Source organism: Puma concolor, chromosome C1 (genome assembly GCF_028749965.1).
Source record: "Puma concolor isolate L17-30 chromosome C1, mPumCon1.1.hap2, whole genome shotgun sequence".
Classification (NCBI taxonomy): domain Eukaryota; kingdom Metazoa; phylum Chordata; class Mammalia; order Carnivora; family Felidae; genus Puma; species Puma concolor.
Window position 1 is genome coordinate 54,015,774 of NC_141674.1, and position 24,502 is coordinate 54,040,275.

General features: G+C 41.5%; 1 protein-coding gene and 1 long non-coding RNA gene across 7 annotated transcripts in view; both read left to right on the forward strand.

Annotated features, from left to right (window-relative positions):
- The window catches only part of AK4 (adenylate kinase 4), a 75,886-nt gene that overhangs the window by 44,942 nt on the left and 6,442 nt on the right, over positions 1-24,502 (forward strand). For all 6 annotated transcript variants that reach the window (XM_025935331.2, XM_086717210.1, XM_086717208.1 and 3 more), the window contains 2 exons: positions 18,978-19,150; positions 22,637-22,755. In XM_025935331.2, coding sequence (XP_025791116.1) covers positions 18,978-19,150; positions 22,637-22,755 — 292 coding nt within the window. The remainder of the gene's footprint in view (positions 1-18,977; positions 19,151-22,636; positions 22,756-24,502) is intronic.
- LOC147578079 (uncharacterized) lies at positions 240-10,398 on the forward strand. The gene is made up of 2 exons (XR_015254761.1): positions 240-2,348; positions 10,163-10,398. It is a non-coding gene; the product is annotated as an uncharacterized LOC147578079 (long non-coding RNA).

The following is a 24,502-nucleotide window of genomic DNA, read 5'->3' on the forward strand; positions in this document are numbered from 1 at the left end:
CCTGTGGTTTTCTTTTTTTTCCTTCCCTCCCTCCCTCCCTCCCTCCCTCCCTTCCTTCCTTCCCTTACCTTGCCTTTCTTTTTTTTTTTCTCTTCTCTTCTCTTCTCTTCTCTTCTCTTCTCTTCTCTTCTCTTCTCTTCTCTCCTCTCCTCTCCTCTCCTCTCCTCTCCTCTCCTCTCCTCTCCTCTCCTCTTCTCTTCTCTTCTCTTCTCTTCTTCTCTTCTCTTTTCTCTTCCTTTTCTTTTCTTTTCTTTTCTTTTCTTTTCTTTTCTTTTCTTTTCTTTTCTTTTCTTTTCTTTTCTTTTCTTTTCTTTTCTTTTCTTTTCTTTTCTCTCTTCTCGTCTGGTCTCGTCTCATCTGGTCTTGTCTCATCTCGTCTCGTCTCGTCTCTTCTCTCTTTTGTCTTCATACAGGGCTTGGATTCAAGAAGAGTGTGGGATCAAGACCTGAGCTGAGATCAGGAGCCAAACTCACTTAACCAGTTGAGCCACCCAGGCACCCCTGGAGTTTTCTTTTTTAGAGATTTTAATTTTTCAAGTAATCTCTATACCCAACGTGGGGCTCCAATTCACAACTTGAGATATAGAGTCCACATGTTCTACTGACTGAGCCAGCCAGGTGCCTCCTGGCTTTTATTGCTCACGGAGGTTTGCACTTTTTGTTTCTTGACTGTCATCACCTGCTTTGCGCTTCTCTAGGCCACTTGAATTTCTCCAGGCGTGACACATTGACTCACAAAATGTAGTCCTCCACAGTGTCTAGGTGTTTGCCATGATGGGTAAACTTTGACTTTGCCACCACCTGACTATAATTTCTCTGGTTTAAATTCTTTAATTGTAAAGCTTGTCACCTTGCAAAGCAAACTTCTGTAGTTTTAGTGTAAACTTTGTTTTAAAAAAGGATTGTCTATATTAAACTCCTTTGGAAAGGTGGTTAGTGTAATAACCACTAACCCCAGTTAGGTGCCAGACTGCCCGTTTGAATCCCAGCTCTGCCATTTACTGACAGTCTGTGACCTTGGGCAAATTATTTTACCTCTGTGGGCATTTTATTCCTCATGGAAAACAGGGATTAGGAAAGGGTTTGTAGGGATGAAGTGAATATATGTAATGTTCTTAAAAGAATGCTTGCCATATATAATAAGTGCTATATAGATATGCTATTATTATCTGTCCTAAGTGGTATACAGGTCCTGAATGTTTTTTTTGTTTTTGTTTTTTTGGTGACTACATGAAGTGTTAAGTACAGGAATAATTTAAAAAATATTTAGCCATGTGAAATTGAAGGTCAGTTTTAGTTATGGAATGCTTCTGTGTTTTGCTTTTGCCATAACTATTCCTCTCAGGGAGAATAACTAAAGTTCTTTTACATCACAGGCCTGTTTTTAGTGAAGTGCGTCAGTATCATGGCTGATTTAGTTTGTATCTTTCTCCTTGAAGACCCATCTGGTCACTTTTTCAGTTGTGATTTTCCTTTAAAGCTCTGGAATAAATCCATTTGGCAAAGTGAGGAGTGTTAAGAATGCCTCATTCTGTGTTCAGCCTTAAACTCCTTATGTTACAGGGCACATGCTCTGTGGAGGACGTGCCTGTTGAGTGTGCTAAAGGTGATTGAATGTGCAAAGGTCGAGAAAAGAATTCTGGATGACAGATGACTCATCATCTTGGTCCATATGTCTGTAGAGAGGCATCTGCAAATGGTGGGTGGAAACAAGTAGAGTGGACGCAAGCCAAGGGAAGGCCAGGAGGGGTTGGTGGATGGGGTGCCTGAGTGCTGTGTGGTTTGGTCAGCTATGTCCTTGCTAAAGATAGTTCAGCTGTATCTTACCTTTGCAGTTTTCTCTCCAGCTGAGTAAGAAACACTGTTTTATGTGTTAATACTTGTATACATCTGTGGGGGCTTTTCTCCTTTTTTCTTTCTCTCCCTCTATCTTTTATGTCCTTAGAAGTTGAATGTGTGAGAACAGTTTTTAAAAGTTTTCTTTAATTTTTAAGACAAATATTCTACTAGAAGAATGGAATGTGCTGCAAGCTTTCTAATTTTGTTATAAAACCATGCATGTTTTTTTTTTCTAGTTTCATATAAAGAAAGTATTTACTACTTATTAGGTGAAATAGCTAGAGAACAGTAACCATCTCTTTAAAACAAATATAAATTCTTCACTTTTTAAAAATAGGGCTGGCAGCTGGGTGGGGCCGGTAGGGAGATGTGTTGGTAATAGGGGTTTTCATTTCTAAATTTGATTGCCAACCTGTGTATTTAAATAGTAGCCTGCAAGTTCTCAGACTCCTTCCTAATTTATCTACAGGTAACAAGAAGTAACAGAATTGTCTACCATACGATTTTAGGTGAGGCATCAAAATATTTAAAATTGGTTGTCACAGTTTGGTTTCATAAAAAAATATTAAATTTTAGAATAATGAGTGGAATATAATTTAAGCCTTTCATTGGAACAAAGATCCCTTTGGAATGAGAGTTATCATTAGTCTGTGGTTGTATGTTTCATTTGTGGTTCAGCGCAATGTTGAATGCTAATAACTAGGGCTTTCTGTAGATAATTCTGGAATTTTTTTTTTTTTTTTTACCAGAAGTCAGAGTTGCTTGAATGTGTGCAGTGTTTGTGTGTGTTTGCCCTGAGAGTTAAATGATCTCAGATCTGCAGTATTTCCAAGGTACATACTTACTCAGAGCCCTTGGTAACCAAGTAATTGGTGGATGGTAGGAAACCAAACTACGTAGCCATGTAGCCGTAATAGTCACCTCCAGAATAGAGCATCTGTAAAATTCTGTTTTTAAAACAAACTTGACATTTTTTATCATCTTCTTGGAAGAAGGAATTATACCTGCTTTTGATTATACTTTGTAACATTACTAAATATTCAGATATTCTTAAATGAAAGGATTTGTAGACATGTCATTAGTTTCAGGTTGAATATTGTACTAGGGGAGAACACATGACTTCACCAAGGGAAGATGGGCAAAAAGAAGAAATGGTATCTGTGTATACTTTAAATGAAACTTAAAAAATAAATCAATGAAACTAAACAATAATATTGGTCGAGTTACACAGGAAAAGACCATTACTCAGCAAGGTTAGGTTATGAAAAGTCATTTTGGTCACGCCTGACTTGAAATTTAGCACACTCTCATCTTGTGATATACCTTATCCAAAGAGCGGAGCCTGTTCAGACTTTATGTCTAGCTATTGATTTCATTAAAGCTAGTGCAGCCTCTTTGTTAATGGTCCCAGGCGATTGTGCAAATTTCTTTCGGTTCTGAGTCTTCATAATTTTTCCTACAACTGAGTATTTATTGAGCACCAACTCTGTGCCAGGCACTGTCAAGACACCACAATAGAGCAACATACTAGGTGGGACCTGGCCTTCTTGGCATTTAGAATCTAGTGGTGATTCAGCTTTTATGCTGCCCTAGGCAATGAGGATTGCCTTTGATTTCTGTGATTTAAATCTAACCTATAAGAACTTTGTTTTTATTCTATGACTTCCCTACTTTCAGTGTCCTTGGTGTTTGTATGAGCTCAGAGGATCGGACTGAAAAACATGGTAAAATAAAGCCTTGGGTATCTTCTCTTGTTCATTTGGTTGGATTCTCTCCTGAGACCCTGTTCCCATGTCCATTTCTGGTGACTTTTTTCTTCTGCGTGATCCGACTGCTGTCTTGGGATGGGGAACAATTTTAATATGGCAGGCAACTCTGAGTTTGTTTATTCGCTCTGTGTTTCCAGAGAATGACTAGATTTTAACAAGTAAGCATTAAGGGCCATATGGAAAACATATGTATACAGATATTTGAACACACCCTAGAAAAACTTGGTTCAGAGATCAAAACGCAAATTGAGTTATACATTTTATGGTGCGTCTTGATGAGCTTGGCATTGGTCTGTCTGAGGAGGGAATAGCATATTTTCTGAGCTTAGTCCAGGAGGAGCAAATGCTGAATAAATAACTGCAGTCTAGGACCTTGGGAGCCCCAGTGGAGGGGGTAAAAGGTGAGAGGTAGCACCCAGGAGAAAGGAATTGACCCTATCTTAGGGGTGAGGGAGGCAGCTGTTAAATGGAAGGCTTCCTGGAGAAGGTGACAGCAAGAACTAAGTTTTGAAAGTGAGAATAAAACCTTAATCTTCTAGGTGGAGGGATCACTATATGCAAAACAGCATGGTGTATTCTGGAAACCACAGGTAATTGGATAATTCTAGAGCTGAAAACATGAGCATATGAGGTCAGAAAAGTGGGTGGGGGCAAAAGTTAAACACTTCATGAAATTCAAATACAGGGCATTGAATAAACATCAAAGTCAATCCTAATTTTTTTTTTTTTTACATTTATTCATTTTTGAGGGACAGAGCACAAGCAGGGGAGGGGCAGAGGGAGAGGGAGACACAGAATCCGAAGCAGGCTCCAGACTCTCGAGCTGTCAGCACAGAGCCCGATGTGGGGCTCGAGCTCACAAACTGCGAGATCATGACTTGAGCAGAAGTTGGACGCTTAACCGACTGAGCCACCCAGGCGCCCCAACATCAAAGTTAATATTAGAAATGAGTTAGGAAGCTTAAAATGTAAAACTTTGAGTTTGAAAGAATAACTTATTTTTTAACTTTTTAACCAACACTTTAAAATTAACTTAATTTTTAACATGTTTAGATCTACTTTAGATATTAAACTGTGATTTCTCTCTATTTGGGCATGTCTCATACACTTTAAGATACACTTAGCCCCTTTGCTGTTGCCACTTAATTAGAAGTCTATAAAGTAAGGCATAGGATGAAGCTGTCTTCAAATCCTAATTTTAGATGGAAGGAGAGCCTCCTTCCCTAATTTATGAAACAGGTATCTTGGGAATTGGATGGATTGAGAACATTCATTGCAAAGCTTTATCCAAAGCATCTAAAGCATACTTTGCTAGGTTTTTTTTTTTTTTCAAATTAAAAAAAATTATTTATTTATTTTGAGGGAGAGCAAGAGCACAAGTGTGGGAGGGACAGAGAGAAGGAGAGACAGAATCCCAAGCACTGCTCCATCAGTGCAAAAGCCCAATGTGGGGCTCAGACTCACAAACTGTGAGATCATGACCTGAGCCAAGGTCAAGAGTCAGATGCTTAACTGTGCCACTCAGGCATCCTTTTTTCTAGTTTGTTAATGAAACAAATGCTGGGCATTTACTAAATACACAGCACTATATCAGAACAGTAATGTGGTGGAAAAAGCTCGGACTTATAACTGAATATCATTATGTAATTTATTAGCTGTGTAGTCTTGAGCAAGCAAACTTACTTTTCTTGGATTCTTTTTCCTCATCCATAGAATTAGTAGCAGTATGTATGGCATAGGTTCGCGAGGATTGGCTAACAAATATGACGCTCTTAGTGGAATCCTAAAACGTAGTAGGTGGTCACATGATAGTACGTGTTATTATGTACCGATGTTGTATATACATACAACCACATGTTGATGCTGATACAGATGTTAGAACTTAGCATTTCATTAATAAATGGCTGATAAACTTAAAAATGTCATTTTAATAAGCAAAGATCATCATATTCATCCCTCATTAAGTACACCTGGGGAAAGTAGAACTAAACAAAATTCCCCAGCCTCCATTAAACCTTATCTACTAATATAAAACAAAACAATATAAAACTCTGATGACTGCCCTAGTACTAGGAAGAAAAACCCAGATTTTGGGAAGGTAACAAGTTGATTAGGGTTAAGAGGAGAGTAAGATGTGGGAAAAGTGCAGAGAATTTAATCATTTGACACTGACTTTATAAAAATGGTACATGATTACTATAAAGCATTCAAGCCATATGGCAAAATATAAGGGAAAGGAGCTAGTCACCTAAAATCCCAGTAGCCAGGAATAATCAGGGTTAACAGTTGAGAACCTGTCATTCTAGACCCCTCCTCACGCACATAGGTACCTGAAAGTGTGTAAGTGCGGCTCCCATACTTGATGTACTTTTAAAAATATTTAATTTTACTTAAGTTTAACAATAGCAGAGCTAAAGTGAACCTGAAGGAATTATTACTGAATTTCAGATAAAATCTTTCTTCATCACCCAGGATATTCTTGGGAGAGCTCTTTAAGATTATGAAAGCCATTAGGAGTTGACATATTTGTTTTTTTATTTCATACTTCAAATTGAGACAGAGAGATATTGTCTTTCTTCAGTGAACAGTAAGAGGATTAATGTACTTAGGCTTCCTCCCACCTCTTTTCCCCTCCCTCCGTCTCAGTTTTCAATGGTTTTTGTTGCTAAAATCTATTATAAGTTTTCTTCTGTAACCTGAATTTCCAATTTTTTTTTTTGTCTTACATCTAAAAGATTTAAATGAATTCTGTGGCCTGGTTTTCTCACACAGTACCACATCTCTGTTTCTTTTATTTTGACTATTCTTCTCGTTACTTCTGTAAATAGACTAGAAACCATCAAATTATTCACTTGAAACAAGTGAATTGTTTGGCATATGAATTATGTCTGAATAAAGCTGTGCTACTTTTTACCACAGCTTTTCCATTCATCATTACCGTGGTCAGCTGGATCTTACTGGATAATTTCCTCCTGCTGTTCTTTCCCTCCTTCCTTCCCTCCATTGTAACAGAGGGGCTCATGTGATGCCCTCTTCCCTGAGTTTTCACGTTTGAGAACGTCTCCTCATCATTCAGCAGGTTCAGCTGGCCATGATATTCCTGAGTGACCCCTGTGTCCTTCGGCACTTTGCAGCCTCTGTTTCATCTTGTTCCGACCTGGATTATTGCTCTGCAAAGCCCTGAGGCCAGTGTGACTTTTGACTATGATTTTTTTTTTCTTCCTGTATAGACTTCCTGAAGAATTGTTTCCTCATACTTGAAGTAAATAGACCATCTCAGTGTTGTTTCTTGTCCTCCCTCCTATAGGTACTGTGTCCTTTTGATCTCTAATTCAGTTCTTTTCCTTTCAGGAAAGTTCTCCTGCATTATATCTTTTTTGTCCTTTTGTTCAGTTTTTCTATTTTAAGAAAATATATCCACTTACAGTGGATATTATTGAATATTCTTTGTCTTTATCATATTTTAAAGTTTCATGTTTTTTGTGTTTCCTTTTGCCTTCATCTATGTTCAGACCTCTTTTCTTGAGGGCAAGGGAGGGCAAAACTTTGTTTTTATTCCCTAATGACGTGACAGTTTCCTTACATTTATGTGCTGTATGTGCTAATGCTGCCAGGCCTTTGCACTCCCTGTGCCCTCTACCTGCAGCACTGTGCCTTGAGATGGTCATGAGGATGCTCCATTCACATCTTTACTCAGATATCCCCTCCTTGCCGAGTCCTTCTGGTACCATCCTGTCTACCCATTTCATTCTTTCTTCTTACCTTATAATCATGTAACTTACAGATTGATCTAAATGTTGATATTTTATACCTTCCTGTACCTACAATTATGTTTGACATGTAGAAAAAGCTTATAAATACTTGTCTGATGGTAGGTCTCACCTACCATGTATATGTACACCATATACCTGGGAGCTGAGCCCATGGTGGGCCATACTCAGCCTCTGTTCTTTTATTTGGGGCAAAAATATGGGCCTGTGGTGAAATCACTTACAAGTTCCTTTTGTCTCAAGTGAGATATAGTGGGACCAGTTATCCTTTAATTTGTTTATATTGGGACTTGGGTCCCCATATAATAGGTAAACAAAATTCTTAAAGAGAAGGGCCTTTAAGCAAAGGATTTACAGTTAACAGCTCCTTCTTCAATGCAGTATGCATATTCCTTTACTGACAAAAGGGCTCCATAATTTTTAACTTGTTTAAGAACACAGGTTATAAGCTATGAGTTTCATCTATATCCTTAAACGGGAAAAATCATTGCACTGATGCCAGAGGACCTCAACACCATTTGGGGATTTCCCCAAGAATCCCTGCCTAATAGGAATTCATCTTTTATTTATTTATTTTATTTTTTTAATTTTTAAATTTTTTTTTCCCAATGTTTATTTATTTTTGGGACAGAGAAAGACAGAGCATGAACAGGGGAGGGGCAGAGAGAGAGGGAGACACAGAATCGGAAACAGGCTCCAGGCTCCGAGCCATCAGCCCAGAGCCTGACGCGGGGCTCGAACCCACGGACCACGAGATCGTGACCTGGCTGAAGTCGGACGCTTAACCGACTGTGCCACCCAGGCGCCCCAGGAATTCATCTTTTAACTAAGCCACTTAGAAGATCCAAACTTACGGTTTAAACCCAAATTTTCTGTAGTATGTCTTCTATCAGTGGATCCCGAAGTAGTGATTATAGCATGTCCAGGTTTTTAAATCATTTACTACTAACCTATGAGCTCCTTGAGAGCAGGAACTATTTATTACAACTCTAAGATACATAATAGAAGAGTTCCAAGTGTCCCTGGAAGATTTCAGTGAGCAGGAAGTAGGTCCTAAGCTCTCAGCACAGTGGGAAATGTGGAGCTCACAAAGTGATATGATGTAGCTTAAGCTCTTGTTTGCCAACATCTGGAGCACAGCTGTGTCTTAGTCTTTTCACCATCTGTTAATAAAAACTGGAAGAAGTGGAATATGGAGGTCTTGGATACACATACAAGTAAATATTGTGCAAACAGATAAGGTAGTTATAAGATGTAAGACGGAAAAGGCCTTCATCGAGCAGGTTTTGACGGTGATTAATTTTAAGTTGCTAGTGAGGCTTCTGCTTGGTGGTATGAATAGTTTGAATGCCCCTGTGTTAGGGAAGACTATGGTAGAATAACTACCTGCTTTGAACTTCAGTTAATCATTCAGTGATTAATTGTGATGGATTATGGCTTACATATTTTTAACTTGGTTCTTGCTTTCCCAACAGCTGGGAAGAGATGGCTGGTCAGAAGCAACCGTGCTGGCCCCAGATCCTAATGCACATAGGAAGGGGGCCTGGTGTTGTGTGGCCTTTTCATACGTTGCCAGTCCCAGGCGGATGTTAGAAGTTGCCCTTTAAAACTGCGCTTCTATTTCCATCAAGCAGAGGGCTTGCTTTTCTGCCTGGGAATGTGGTGGTGGACTCTGGCTCTCTGCCCTTCCTCTGGAATGAATGCACAACAAATTAGAAAAACAGAAGTGTCCTAGTTCCCCATTCCCCTCCACTGTCTCAGCTTGTTGCTGTGGCACCTCCTGCTTCACCGGCCCTCCCTCAGGCTCTTGGCATGGCTGAGAGGAGCAGATGCCAAGGCCCGGTGGCTGGCACGTCAGGGATTTAGCGACATCTTCCTGCACATGGTGAATCTTTTTTGGGAGGGAGGCTGTCTAAAAAATAACCTGTAGGCACCATAATTAGTGATATAGCATGGCGGATTTTGGGAGAAATTTAACTGTATGAAATTTCAGCTTTCAACGTGGATTGGCTATTTGATTAAGCAGGACATGGTAGCTTTTCTAGGCTATGAGGGAGAGGGGACAGCTTAGTATGGAAGCATGAGGTAGGTTTTCTGTACTCCTGGTGAGAAACCACGTGATGGAGTGAGCAGTCTCCTATGTGTCGTTACAGGGAGGAAAGCAAGCTCTCTGGGCTTAAATGTGTTCGATATTTTGCTTTGCCTGTTGGATTTTCTGGTTTCCTCAACAATTAATGGAATATATTCACTTGGATTAGGTTATCTAGGGAGACTGGGATTCTGCTTGTTAGTCATTTAGAAAATATGTGTTTCAGGATTACTTTTAGTGAAAATAAAAGTATACCACAATTTATTGCAGTTCTTTCTAAATTGAAGAATTATTCATGCTGCCACCTGTTGACAGAATTAGAGTGTACATCTAGTCTACTTGGTCAGTAATCCCTGCCTACCAGAATACCAAATCCACATGAAATCTGACTATTCTGTGGAATCTGACTGTTCCACATGGAACGGGGGCTACAAGCAAGCATGTTTAAAGAATACGCACCCACAGCTAGAGTGGCAAATTCTCTTGGGCCCACCTGTGTAACCATAGCCTGTCTAGTCTGAATCTCTTAGAAGATAACCTCTTAGAATATACTTTTGAATGCTTTATGTATGCATGCATCTAAGTACTTTCATGTCAAGAATGGCTATTCTTATTTAGAGGCAGATTTTCCATTACAAGATTTACGGATCATGCTTTAAATTCCATACATCTGCTAATTATTTGTTTCCTTTCAGATTCCAATATCCTTGCAATTTGAGACACCAAGGAATTAAATCTTACACCATGAGTAGATCTTTGGAAGAGAACACGGATCAGTGGATGTCAGATGTTAACTAAAGAGCAAAATACCCACATGTTTCCTCACCAAAGTTAAAGTGAACATCTCATGCCCTGATACTGGGACACTCTTGGTTGATAAACAGTTTTCACAGTCTTCATATTGTGATCCTCTGACAATATGTTCATTTAAGGGGCGCCTGGGTGGCGCAGTCGGTTAAGCGTCCGACTTCAGCCAGGTCACGATCTCGCGGTCTGTGAGTTCGAGCCCCGCGTCAGGCTCTGGGCTGATGGCTCGGAGCCTGGAGCCTGTTTCCGATTCTGTGTCTCCCTCTCTCTCTGCCCCTCCCCCGTTCATGCTCTGTCTCTCTGTCCCAAAAATAAATAAAAAACGTTGAAAAAAAAATTTAAAAAAATATATGTATGTGGTTGGATAATGACTCTTCGCTAAAAATGGTTTAAAATGTCCTGGTCAGGTTGTACCTTATCCGACAGTCTGTTCTTGGCAGCTGATTGATGTGAGAATTACATCTTTGATTTGTTCAGCCCAACTTGAGACACTGATATAAATCACTTCAAAGGATGGTGCCTTTTAGGACACCATTTCATATTGTGTGCCCTGAAGCTTTACATTAGGATGTGTAAGCTGAAGAATATTCATATCTTAAGAGTCTTGTAGACAGATAACCTCCTCTCCTTACTTCGTGGAGCCTTTGCCTTCTGCCTAACCAGGGTGACACAGAGCCCCTCTCTAGGACCTGTGATCCCCCAGGTTTTTGACTCTGCACCCCAAACTTCTGTGAGAGCCCCAGCCCACTGCCAGGGCCTTTGTGACATCTTCAGAGATTAGGACACCACACCTGCCCTAACAATTACGCTATTTGAAGCTAGTCACTTCCAACTGGGTCTTTTATGTCTGTGATACTTGGTTATTAAGGGAAAGGTAAGCCATCCCTCAGTGTCCTTTTTTCTTCTTTATCCTTTTCTCTTTCTCCATTACTGATTCTCCTCTTCCCCCCCCCCCCCCTAAATCTTTACTTTTCCACTGTACCCTCTGGGATTCTCTTTCCTTATAGCCTTCTCCACCTTCCTCCTCACACCTACTCTGACTCTGCAGAATACCCTACCTTCTGCCTTAAAGTAAACCTGGGTCTCCCCTTCACGTGTGACCTTCCTGTCACACCTCCTGTTATTGAGGAGACTTGTTCTCTTATATGAACATACTGTGTTTGGTGATGGTGATGGCACTATCCTGTCTCCCCACTGCTCCTTTCATACTTTTATAAAGGTTCACACTTACCCGTCATGTCTTTCTTGTTATCAGACTTGCTGTCTGTCCTTTTACCTCCGATCCCAATGGTCTTCATTTTCCCCCAGTGTTGGCTCTTTGCCCCACTTGCCACACCTCCTCCCACCCTGTGCCGGCCGCTGTGCTGGGATTTACATACAGAAATTTGTTTGTTCCTCACAACTTTCTGGATTGGGCATTACCAGGCTCACTTTATGGGTGCAGAGAGGTGGGTAACCAGGGTCGCAACGTGAGCAGGTGGCATAATTGCACCTCAGACCAAGGCAGTGTGTCTCTGGAGCCTGTATTTCTGTCTGCTAAGATATTTTTCCCTAGTGTGCTTCATGTCGTGTGTACCTTCAATGCCTGTCAGTAGGGAATTGGTTAAATTGTGGTTCATCCAAACCATGGAGTACTCCACAGTTATTAGAGCAAGAGAGCAATGCGTATGTATAGAAAAGAATCTCCAAGATCTACGAAAAGAAAAAAGCAAGGTGCAGAACATTTGTGTATGTGTGGAGAGAATCTGACATGTCTGTGCCTGCAGCACCCCGAAGCCACGCAGGATTTGGATTTCTCCAGTCGTTTTGTATACTGACTGCTGTATACTGTATACTGTATAGTAGACTATTGACTACTGTAGCTGTCACGAGCAGGTATTTCTCACAGGCTGCGCTTTTCCCCGTGGGAGGAAGACAGCATCGTGTGGTATGTGATGTGTGATTCTGGAGTCAGCACTCGGTTCTTAAATGTGTGGTCTTGGGCAAGTCACTTAACTTTTCTGAGCCTCAGTTTTTACAACTTTAAAATGGGGATGATACCCATCTTGCAGAATAATTGTGACTTTTCAGATAATATTTATTCATTGATTCAACAAATATTTATTCAGCACCTATTATGTGCTAGGCACTGTTCTAGGCACGAAGGATGTAGCAGTAAACAGCTTTAAAGGTTCTGCTCTCATTTAGGTAACATCCTAGTGAGAGTAGAAACACTTACAAAATAAAGTAGATCATGTGCTATAAAAGATGTTGAAATCTATGAAGAGAAAACCGAAAAAGAGGGGCGGGTGTGAATAGGGGTGCGGTGGGTGGGGCGCAGGTTTAGTTGAACAGGATGGTTAGAAAAGTCCTCGCTGACAAGGCATGTTTTGAGCGAAGACTTGTAGGAGCCGAGGGCACACGTAGATACCTACAGCAAGAGCGTGTCACGCCGAGGGGACATAAGCTACTTGTCCAAGGTGGGAATGGACTTACCGGTTTGAGAACAGCAAGGATGTCAGGTGACGTGGGGTGACGGACAGGGATGCTAGGTGAGAGATGTAACAGGAGCGAGAGTAGGCTGTTTAGGCCCCTGCACAATTTCAGATTTCCTTCTGCATAAAATCTATCTGGCACAGCAAATAGTGGCCGTGATGATGAGGATGCTACCAGGATGCTCTGCTCTTGGGGTGGAAGTAAGATAGATGGGGTGACGTTTAGGATTCTTTCAACAATTATTTTTCATACCTGTGGAAGAACAGCATAGTGTAAGAGAGAGGGGGCACTTCCAAGACCAGAGACCTGGTCCTCAATCCTGTTCTGCTGATCCTCACTGAATGCCAGCTTCATCTGTTACATGGAGGGTGATTGTTCCCGCTCTGCCCACCTCATAGGGCCGATGTGCAGAGTAAGAGAGAAGTAAATGTCTATAAATGCTTTGTGAACAGCAGACTACAATACATAGGAAGCACACAGGGTGTGTTTGCTGATTGGACATGGACTCAGGAGCCACTGACAGTTGCCTCGTCTGTGCGAATGTTCCCCAAAATGAGGCACTCACTTAATGAGAAAGACTGCACAGCTGTCACATTTCTTTTTCACGTTTATTTGTTTACTTTTGTGTGTGTGAGAAAGAGAATGGGAGTAGGGGAGGGGCAGAGAGAGAGGGAGAGAGAGAGAATCCTAAGCAGGCTTTGCGCTGTCAGCACAGAGCCCAACGCGGGGCTCGAACCCACGAACCACAAGATCGTGACCTGAGCTTACCCGACTGAGCCACCCAGGCGCCCCAGGCCGTCACATTTCTTCACTTGGATTCCGTGTTATAGTTAACGCAGGCTGCAAATGGATTAGTTCCTTGGAACTTAATGTCCCGTTGCCACATCAAGGTACACATGTATTGTCAGCAGCTTAAGGCTGAACCTTTGCACTGAATTTACCAGTTTCACTTTCACCCAGATCAGAGCTCATCATGATGACGTATTGAACTGGATCAGGAAAGTAGACTTAAGGTGCTTTACTATTCAAAAAACGAGGTAGGTGGTGTGCCAGGAGCTTGCCTGGCACGAGCACCCTTTTGATGGGTGGGTTCCAGAATGTGCAGTCTGTGCAGGCTAATAACTAGAGGTGCTGGGCTCTAGTTATGGTAGAGAGCACAGAGCACCAGTGACTCCCCAAGCTAGCAAATCTCAGGAAAGGAATTAAATAGAAGCCAGCTGGGGGATGAGGACCTTTCCTTCACGCTGAACTGGGAAACCAGTTGAGCCCCCAGGAGAGCTCTACCTAGAGCAGCAGCGGCCATTTATTGAGTGCTCACTCTGTGCCTAACACTTTACATCTTAAACATTCTAGAAAGATTGTCTCTCTTAATCCTCAAAACAGCCATGCAGTAGGCATTACCTTTTGTTATGGACTGAGTTGTGTCCCCTGCCCCCACCACCTTAAATTCATCTGTTGGAAGTCCTGACCCCTAGTACCTTATAATTTGACTCTTTTTTGGAGATAAGGTCACTGGAGAGGTAATTAAGTTAAATGAGGTCATGAGGGTGGGCCCTAATCTGCAATGACTAGTGTAATGTCCTTATAAGAAGAGGAAGTTAGGATACAGACACACACTGAGGAAAAATCCTATGGGAGACAGGGAGAAGGAAGCTATCTGCAAGCCGAGTGAAGCCTCAGAAGGAACCAACCCTCCCTGACACCTCGATCTCAGACTTTTAGCCTCCAGGACCATGAGACCTTAAATCTCTGTTGTTCAAGCCACCTATTCTGTGGTACTTTGTTATGGCGACCCCAGCAAATTGATACGCCCTTGTTTTATATCTGAGAAAACTAAGGACCAGAGAGATTACACAAAGCTGGTGGATGTTCTTGCAGTTCTGGCTAGGGAAAACTGGGAATGAAGTCCAGGTGTGTGTGGTTCCAGACACGTCCCACCGAGCCCTGAGGTTTCTGGCTTACTGCTGCTTCTCCTCGCTTTTGAAACCACAGCTGGCATCCAGATCTTTGCCCACTGTTCTGTTATACTGTACTTTCCCTTGCCACACCACTTTTTTTTACAGGTAAGATCCTGGACAGGAATAGCATAAACAGGTGGCTTGAGTTAGGGGCTTAGTGAATCTGGAAAGATTTGTCTCTGGGAATTTCCTTCCCAGTTCTCCTCTTGCCATGAAACTGAGGTAAAGAGGATTCTCTGCAAAGTGCTTTTGTACCTGTTTAAAAGAACTGTTGAAACTTCCCCCGAATGGGATAGATACAAGTAGTTAGTTTTGCACTTACACTGTTGCTGTCACTGAGAAGTTTGGTGGTTCTTAACCAGTCCGAGTCACCTAGATAACTTTAAAAAAAATACCTAAGTCCTGCTCCTGCTCCCAGATGATCCATTCTAGGAAGAATGGTATGGAATCTGAGTACCCGTAAGCTCTTTTTCCCCCCTTGTAAGTCTTCCCTGATAATGTTGATGTGCCCCATCAGATGGAGAACCCTTAAAGTTGTGGAATGACTTATTTCTCTTGTTGGTACTTCTGAACCATAAAAATGGTTGCATTCCAACAACATTAGCATCTTAAAATATAACTCTTACATTTTAGCTTTCATTATGTAGGCTTCTGTATTTTCCATGGTTCTTTCAACTTTAACACATTTTGAGGATGGGAGGCTATCCTCATTTTGAGGATGGGAGGTTTTCTGTCCTAACAGAAAACCTCTAAGCCACAAGAATTAATGATTCTCTGGTCATTAGTGGGTCTGAATGTGAAAGCCTAGAAGGTAGACACTACCTAACATTTTTGAAATCTGTTTCGAGTTTATTTGGTACACAGTTGCATTTTCCACCCATTCCTCCAGAGGGCACCAGAGTTCAGAAACAGTTGTGGGGGAGTTGAACAGACCGGTCTTTAGGCTAGAAACTTTAGCCGATAAGATTTGAGCTTTTATTTGTGGGAGGAACTGTGTATTCTCTTTCAGAGCTTCCTATTCTTTGTTGACGCTGTACTCAGTTTCTATATTTTATGCAAAGGATAAAGAACAATGTTTTATTGTCAGGCTAGTGGCTAGTGATGCTGAGAACCCCAGGACAGGGACTGAGGCTGAGAACTCAGGTCCTCAGAGGAGTGATTTCTAAAATTCTTTGTGCACAATTTTCAGTAAAAATGTTTACTTTGTATCTTCAGTATATGGATATGTGTGAATTATGTGCATATACAGTTTTACTACCATATACCTTATAAAATGCACTCTCCAAACTAGAATCTGAAAAACAGTGAACAAAACAATGCAACAGAGGCTCTGTTTTCTTTTCATACTCTAGCAAGGGTCCCTTTGGAAGCCACTGATTTAGAAAATGACTTTTCCTTGAAAAAGGATTTGGGGAAAGCATAGAGATTGATCTTGGGGTTGTTTTGGCTGTAGGCCTCTAAATCTAACTCCAGTTGTCAATTTGAATTTTTTTTTTTTATTTTTGAGAGAGAGGAGAGAGCATGAGCAGGGGATGGGCAGAGAGAGAGGGAGACACAGAATCCAAAGCAGGCTCCAGACTCCTGAGCTGTCAGCACAGAGCCCGACATGGGGCTCGAGCCCACGAACCATGACATTATGACCTGAGCAGAAGTTGGATGCTTAACTGACTGAGCCACCCAGGCGCCCCTCCAGTTGTCACTTTGGAGCCTTCATGAAGAGTGGGCTCTGCAGGGAAAGCTAGAACCTGGCAGTCAGGGAAAGAGTGCCCTTCTGGGGAAGGCTCACTGCCCTCACTTTGCTGGAATTTCAGTTTAGAATGTCCCAGGTACAGTGCCAGAGAATAACAAAGGGAGTAAGGCATATCCTAAATCCCATTTCAGGAAACCCATCTTCTAAAGCAGACTGTGGTGCACAGTGTAGGGGAACTTAGGCTAAAGTTGACTAATAGACTTAAGTCTGGGGCTCCAGGTTTGCTAACAAAGTTCTCTCTGCAGCATCCCCAGTCTGACCTAGAGTGAGCTGTTGGAGAAAGGGAGATGGAAAAAAGGACCTGGTTGAGGGTATGTGTAGTATTCAATAAGGAATTTGGTGGAAAAGTAAAGGAGGCATGGTTTTATCTGGACTCTTCTGAGACTCCTTGCCTACCATCCAACCTATGTAGCCATAGATTGAATTGAGCCATGAGGGCCCACTTGGGGCCAAATCTTGCTCCTTGGTGACCCAGAGAGTATCACGTTATTATCTGCCTGGTAGTTATCATATATTTGAAGCTCCAGGATACATCCAGTTGCTGTGAAGCCCCAATTCTAAAATTAAGTTTCTTTTTGAACTTAATAATCAAAAGAGAGGCCGCTTAATAAGTTCATATGTAAGCAGTCAAGCCATTCCATAATAGAAAGAAAAAATTACATAATGAGTTTACAGAGCTTGACAGAGTCCTGTAATTTCACAGAATTAAACTGGGATTTTAAAATAAGGTAACTGGTCAAATAAGTATGGCCACTGAACAGAAGACTAGAAGACAGCTACCCTAGTGTTACATGGAAATGTTTGCCCACTGTGTGACAGTGTTAAGGCCACGTCTCCACAGTGTGCTTGACCTTAGGCAGATACAGTTTGACCTTTCATTTCCCTAAATGTTAAGTAATCATAACTTGGTCTAACAAATTATATTGAGATTTGAAAAAAATCCACTTAGCAGTGGATTTAAGGGCAGAATTTTGTTTCCATTCTGAAAGCACTGTATGCTCAATTAAAAAAAATGAGAAACTAGAAGAGTAGAAAGGAATCCCCCATCTTCCCACTGCAAAGAAAACCACCATGAACGTACTTCTTGTATAGTTTCCCAGTGTGTGGGTGCCTTTTTTGTGAAGAGGATGCTTAGCCAGAGAGTCACTCTGGGAGGAGGGAGACAATGCTGGGCTATTGGCTCAGGCAACACCTGGGCTGCAGGATTAGAAGTACCTATTTCTAGGGGTGCCTGGGTGGCTCAGTTGGTTAAGCATCTGACTTTGGCTCAGGTCATGATCTCACGGCTCGTGGGTTTGAGCTCCACGCCAGGCTCTGTGCTGACACTTTGGAGCCTGGAGCCTGCTGCAGACTCTGTCTCCCTTTCTCTCTGACCCTCCTACATTGACTTTGTCTCTTTCTCTCTCAAAAATAAATAAGCATTTAAAAAAATTAGAAATAACGTATTTCTCTGTTGAAGCCAGTCCAAATGCATTAATGGGTCATGGGAGGACAGCATACAAGAATGTGAAGGCAGTTTCTTCTGGGAGCCTGTGATTACCTTGTGTTAGCCATGTGATAGCTAATGAACTGAGATCTGCCCTGCAAGATAAGCTTTTTCCCACCTCTGTTTGAACTTGCCTTTTCTTTCCCTGTCATAACAATAGAGTTGAACACATGCCCCAGGTTTGGTGCTCTCTATTCTTGTGTCTTTTTGGAAAAGATGTAACTTCATCTTCTGTAATAAACAACATCACAGGTTAGACACTATGGGGACCGTTGGATAATTTTCCTTATTGGAGAAATTAGAAAATAAGCTCCAAGGGAAGCCTGGAGCTTCCAGTTTCTCGCACCCCCCCCCCCCCCCGCCATCTACTGCAGAGCAATCCTTTTATCAAATACGACAAGAGCAAATTACTAGAAAAATTAAAAGAAAACCACAAATTCAACCATAAATTTTAGATTCACTAGGCTTGAAATTACTGTAGAATTGCTATAAAATTCCTAAATGCTTTTTCTCACTTCTGTGGTTACTGTACTAGATTGCAGACCACATGTTGAGTTTTGTAAGAGTGGGGAATGGAGAAAAAATATATACGTGTATATGTATATATAATTTTGGGGATAGCCTATGAATAATATACTTATCAGCTGTTAAAGCTATAAAAGGACACAAATATAATTTTGTTCCTTCACTTCTTTAACAGAAGAGGAAATGGAGGTGATATAACTTGCCTAGGGTTACATGAGTAGTTAAGAGCAAAGCTAGAACTGGTTTAGTGTTTTTTTAGTTTAGTATACTCTCTGCTTGTGTCATGTGACCCCTTAATCTTTCAGTGTCCCAAATGCCAAAACTGGGTTTTAAAGTAGCCTATTTTCTTCTAGCATTAAATTTAAGGAGGTAGACATAAATGTCTGATAAAAACTTCATTCTGGGTGACATATGTATAGATTTGATTATTCTGTCACTGAAAATATTTCATTGACTCATTGGAATTGGGAAATGTCTTGCATTTGATATGTTTTGTTTTTGGCATTTAGGTTTTCCTAGGACATTAGTACAGGCTGAAGCCCTGGACAGAATCTGCGAGCTGGATCTAGTGATCACTTTGAACATTCCATTTGAAACACTCAAAGACCGTCTCAGCCGACGTTGGATTCACCCTCCCAGTGGAAGGGTGTATAACCTGGACTTCAATCCACCTCATGTGCATGTAAGACTATACAGGGCCCTTTGACAGACTGACAAGAAAGAGGCACAGCATTTCGGTTGTAAAGTATAGGAAGGATATGAATAGATGATTCAAAAAAGAACAAATCTACATGGCCAAATGTATTTGAAATTTCTCATTCACTAGTGGTCAAAGAAGGCAAATTCAAGTTTATAACATCTATTGCTGGTGGGGATCTGAGAAAAATGATACTCTCATCTTTATCAGACCTAGTATTTGTAGTCTTTTTAAAAAGCAATCTAGCAATGTACATTAAAAATTTTTTTTAATGTTTATTTTGAGAGAGAGAGAGAGACAGAGTGTGAGTGGGGGAGGGGCAGAGAGAGAGGGAGACACAGAATTCGAAGCAGGCTCCAGGCTCTGAGCTGTCAGTACAGAGCCTGATGTGGAGCTTGAACTCACAAGCTGTGAGATCATGACCTGAGCTGAAGTCATCACTGAACCGACTGAGCCACCCAGGCGCCCCTACATTAGAATTTTTATTTCATTCAACCCACCACTGGCAGTATAGGTTATGGAAATGAAAGCACTAGCAGGTAAGATCATGTACACAGTGTCGCTTATTCCAGTGTTGATTTTAGGGAAAAACAAAACAATCTGAAAACAAAAATGAATGCTCATTTGCAGGGGATGATTAAATGAATTAGAGAATATCTACGTCTTGTAGTCAGTAAAAAGAAAGACTTTGTGCTATATACTTTGACCTGAAGAAACATTTCCTCCAGGTGTATTACTGAATATGAAAAGCAAATAGCACAATGATTCCATTTTTGTAAAACAGTGGCTGTCTTTCTTTACACATATCTGTTTGTGTGTGTGTTTATAAGTGCTCTCTGGCTTCATAAGACCAGGGATAAATGGTTAACACTGGGTCTGGATGAAGAACTGGGGTTAAAGTGGGCGGGGTCATGGGAGAGATGGAGTAAGGATGTAAAGGGGGAAGACTAGAGGAATAGCAAGTTCAAAAAAACAGCATGTTTACATAAAATAAGCATGTATAAAGGTACATGTTTAAAGAAATTTCTTTATTTTTTTAAATGTTTATTTTATTTTTGAGAGAGAGAGAGTGTGTGTGCAGTGGGTAAGGGGCAGAGAGAGAGAGGGGGAGAGAGAATCCCAAGCTGGTTCCATGCTGTCAGCATAGAGCCCAACGTGGGGCTCGATTTCATGAACTGTGAGATCATGACCTGAGCCAAAATCAAGAGTCAGTGCTTAACCGACTGAGCTACCAGGTGCCCCAAGAAACTTTTTAAGTTAATGAACTCATTTAAAGAATTACTGTTCTTTCTGGTAATGATAGGAATTAGTTCAATATGATTCTTAACTCCAATTATGGGGAGGCAGATAGTATTATTTTTAATCCTCCAAATGTGAAAAAGTTGACCGTTGTATCTTATTGGATTAATGTGTATGGAATAGGTAGACCTGAATATTGATAGAGTCAATAATTACTACAGAAAACCATCTTCAAGAGGGTAAGGATGCCTTCCCAGCTCATGAACGCCATTGATAAAGTTCCAGTGAGTCTTATTCATTTGGGCGAAATGAACTAGTTGCCTTTTGAAGTCTTTTTTTTTCTTTTTCACGTTTGTTTATTTTTGAAAGAGCATGAGTTGGGGAGGGGCAGAGAGAGGAGACACAGAATCCAAAGCAGGCTCCAGGCTCGGAGCTGTCAGCACAGAGCCTGATGAGGGGCTCGAACCCACGAACCATGAGATCATGACCTAAGCTGAAGTCGGTGCTTAACTAATTAAGCTACCCCAGTGCCCCAGAAATCTTTTTAAAAATATAGTAAATACTTCTGGAATTCCTGTATTAGGTCCCTTCCTCCTTTCTTTTTCTTTTTTTTTTCAACATTTATTTATTTTTTGGGACAGAGAGAGACAGAGCATGAACGGGTGAGGGGCAGAGAGAGAGGGAGACACAGAATCGGAAACAGGCTCCAGGCTCTGAGCCATCAGCCCAGAGCCCGACGCGGGGCTCGAACTCACGGACCGCGAGATCGTGACCTGGCTGAAGTCGGACGCTTAACCGACTGCGCCACCCAGGCGCCCCTTCCTCCTTTCTTTTTCAAGAAGCTAGTAGAGGGGGAAAAATGATGGAGGGGAAAAGAGGGTTCTGAATCTGCACTGAAGTCCAACACAGATGCTTCACATTTTAGCTCCTCCTAGCCCTGCTGAAGCAAAGATTCTCTTAAAGTTTGAGAACCTTTAATATTAAGTTGCTTTCCAAAGACTGGGTATACTAAAAGAACACCTGCAGTTATTACAGTGCTGCCCCCAAAGTCAGCAGTGGAAGTGCTAGTCTGGGCTACCTCTACCAGCCACTGTGGCCAGGCTGTCCTGGAAGGAGGGATGCTGTCACCCCAGCATCATTCTGCTCGTTCTAGAAGTAGTTGTTGTATTCACTGGTGCTCTGAGGTCCTAGAAATGACTTCTGAGCTTTGCAACCATAAGGAGATGAAAGTAGAGGTGATGTACAGCTTTCCCCCACCCCCATCTCTCCTGTTGTGTCAGGGTAACAGCCATGGAATACACATGTGATGATTATGGGGCTCACCAACAAATCATAAGCATAAATTATGTACCCAAGGCCTTGAGCTGTAATGGAATTTTAGTGTGTTTCAAATTTATAGCTGGTTTCTGATTATCCAGTTGAGTTGCCTGAACCTTTTGGTTCTGCTCTAGCCTGCCTTTTGACAGATTTATTTCATGTGACTATCTCCCCTGGTGGGTAATAGCCGTGGACACAGGAGGCAAGATCTTCTTATGTGCACGTTGCCATTTTTAAGTAGATATGTTTCCTGAGAAGGTTAAAATATGTCAAAAATCAGGTTCTTAGAATTGCAGCTTTTCAGTTCTCGGAATGTTTGTTCTTGTTTATCATAGGTATATGATTCATGCCTATTTAATCTACCTTTAGGCAAGTCATTATGTGATCTAGTAAAATAGCCTGAGTAAGATTAATCTCAGAAAAGGATTTGAAAGCTAGCAGAGGTAGGAGAGAGATACCTTCTCCTAGATCAGTGTTCTCCTAAGTAAACCACCTGGTTCTTTGAGATGATTTATTTTCCTTATTAACAGCTCAAACTTTAGAAAGCAAGGCTGTTTTAGGAATATTTAGAGGGCCAGAGTGATAGTGTCTAAAGGTCGTTTATTGTTGGGGGAGGCAGCATGGAGTTTTAAACTATAAATTGAAAACATCATTTATCAGTAGCAGTGTAACATGTTCAGAAAGATCTGAGAAGTTAATAACAATTTCATGTCAGCTCTTAATGGATAAGGTTAACATACTGTTAAGAGTGTTATTTCTTTTTTTCAACTACTTTCACTATTACCATTGTCATCAGGCCTAATTCATCATGTGGGAGGGGTCAAAGGTGAATACATGGGTTTGCATAGGAAAGTTTTTCATCTATGGAATGGCCCAGCTATTGGCCGTATTAACTGGTTTCTCTGGTATTTGTAGGGGATTGATGACATTACTGGTGAACCATTAGTCCAGCAGGAGGATGATAAACCTGAAGCAGTTGCTGCCCGGCTAAGACAGTACAAGGATGTGGCAAAGCCAGTCATTGAATTATACAAGTGAGTGTGCTTCAACATTTTCATGGCGGAGGGCCAATTAAAACAGTATGGTGCCCAGTGGGAAGGACACTGGACTGAGGTAGGGTAGTGTTTCTTTAAGCTAGATAAATCCTAAAGGCCCAGTTCCTCCCTGCAGGTCAGGTGAAATGTTGGGGGTTGTACATGGGAGATATAGTCCAGTTCTTTTATGCTGAAATTCTTGTAATACAAGGACTGAAACCTGATCCTCTCTGTCTGGTTGTAAAATTATGTGTAGAATTATATTCATCTTTCTTTTTTTTTTTTTTTTTATATTTTATTTTTGGGACAGAGAGAGACAGAGCATGAACGGGGGAGGGGCAGAGAGAGAGGGAGACACAGAATCGGAAACAGGCTCCAAGCTCTGAGCCATCAGCCCAGAGCCCGACGCGGGGCTCGAACTCACGGACCGCGAGATCGTGACCTGGCTGAAGTCGGACGCTTAACCGACTGCGCCACCCAGGCGCCCCTCATCTTTCTTTTTAAGGAGCTGAAATAATGGTTTATATTTGGACACTCCCACGTATGTCATTTGGATGGACGATTAGAAGGGACCTGTTGACTAGCTATGTCTAGGAGGGAATTTAACCAAAGGAAAAAAAAAAGCTAAAACTATAAGGTACAGATGGCAGATTCATATGGTTCCAGGGGCCAGGCAGGTATTGGAAATGAGTGTCAAACCTGGTATGGCTGTGTTAATCTGGGCAGGTGAGTGACAGTTGAACTGTACAGCTGCTGTATGATGTTCAGCCAGTTATTACCACAGGGGCACTCAGACCCAGAGTGGCTAGTGATACCTATTTCTCAGGAGAAGCAGAAATCTGGCTTTGTGTGTATGTGGGAGCGGGGTGTGTGTGTGTGTGTGTGTGTGTAAATCCCAATTTTTAAAACTATTAACAACAGATAACATTTTTAACAGTGTGCAAACCAAACAAAACCCATTTGCAGACTGCATTCAGGACAGCTGTCTACAGCCTCCACTATAAATCAATTTCTGACCCTTCAGCTCCCAAATAATTTAGCAGGCCTTTAGATTAGAAGTTCCTGATCATGTTACTATGATCTATCCTGTGTTTTGTGATCTGTTGTAAGTAACAAGGGTTTTATAGTACCAAAATTTGTCAATGATCTGTTTTTTTTGTTTTTTTTTAATTTTTAATGTTTATTTATTTTTGAGGGAGAGAGAGACAGAGTGAGGGGAGGGGTAGAGAGAGAGGGAGACACAGAATCCGAAGCAGGCTCCAGGCTCCAAGCTGTCAGCACAGAGCTGGACACGAGGCTCAAACTCAGGAACCTTGAGATCGTGACCTGACCCGAAGTCAGATGCTTAACTGACTGAGCCACCCAGGTGCCCCAGTGATCTGTTTTTTGAAAGTGTGTACTGAGGCAAATTTGGTATTGTCCATATAATGTTATTCTTGGATATGTTTTTCTTTTTTTTTCTTTTCTTTTTTTTTTTTAATTTTTTTTAACGTTTATTTATTTTTGAGACAGAGAGAGACAGAGCATGAACAGGGGAGAGGCAGAGAGAGAGGGAGACACAGAATCTGAAATGGGCTCCAGGCTCTGAGCTGTCAGCACAGAGCCCGACGTGGGGCTCGAACTCACGGACTGTGAGATCATGACCTGAGCCGAAGTCGGACGCTTAACCGACTGAGCCACCCAGGCGCCCCTCTTTTTTTGTTTTTTTAAGAACATGTGAGCCACAGAGAGGGGCAGGAGAGAGAGA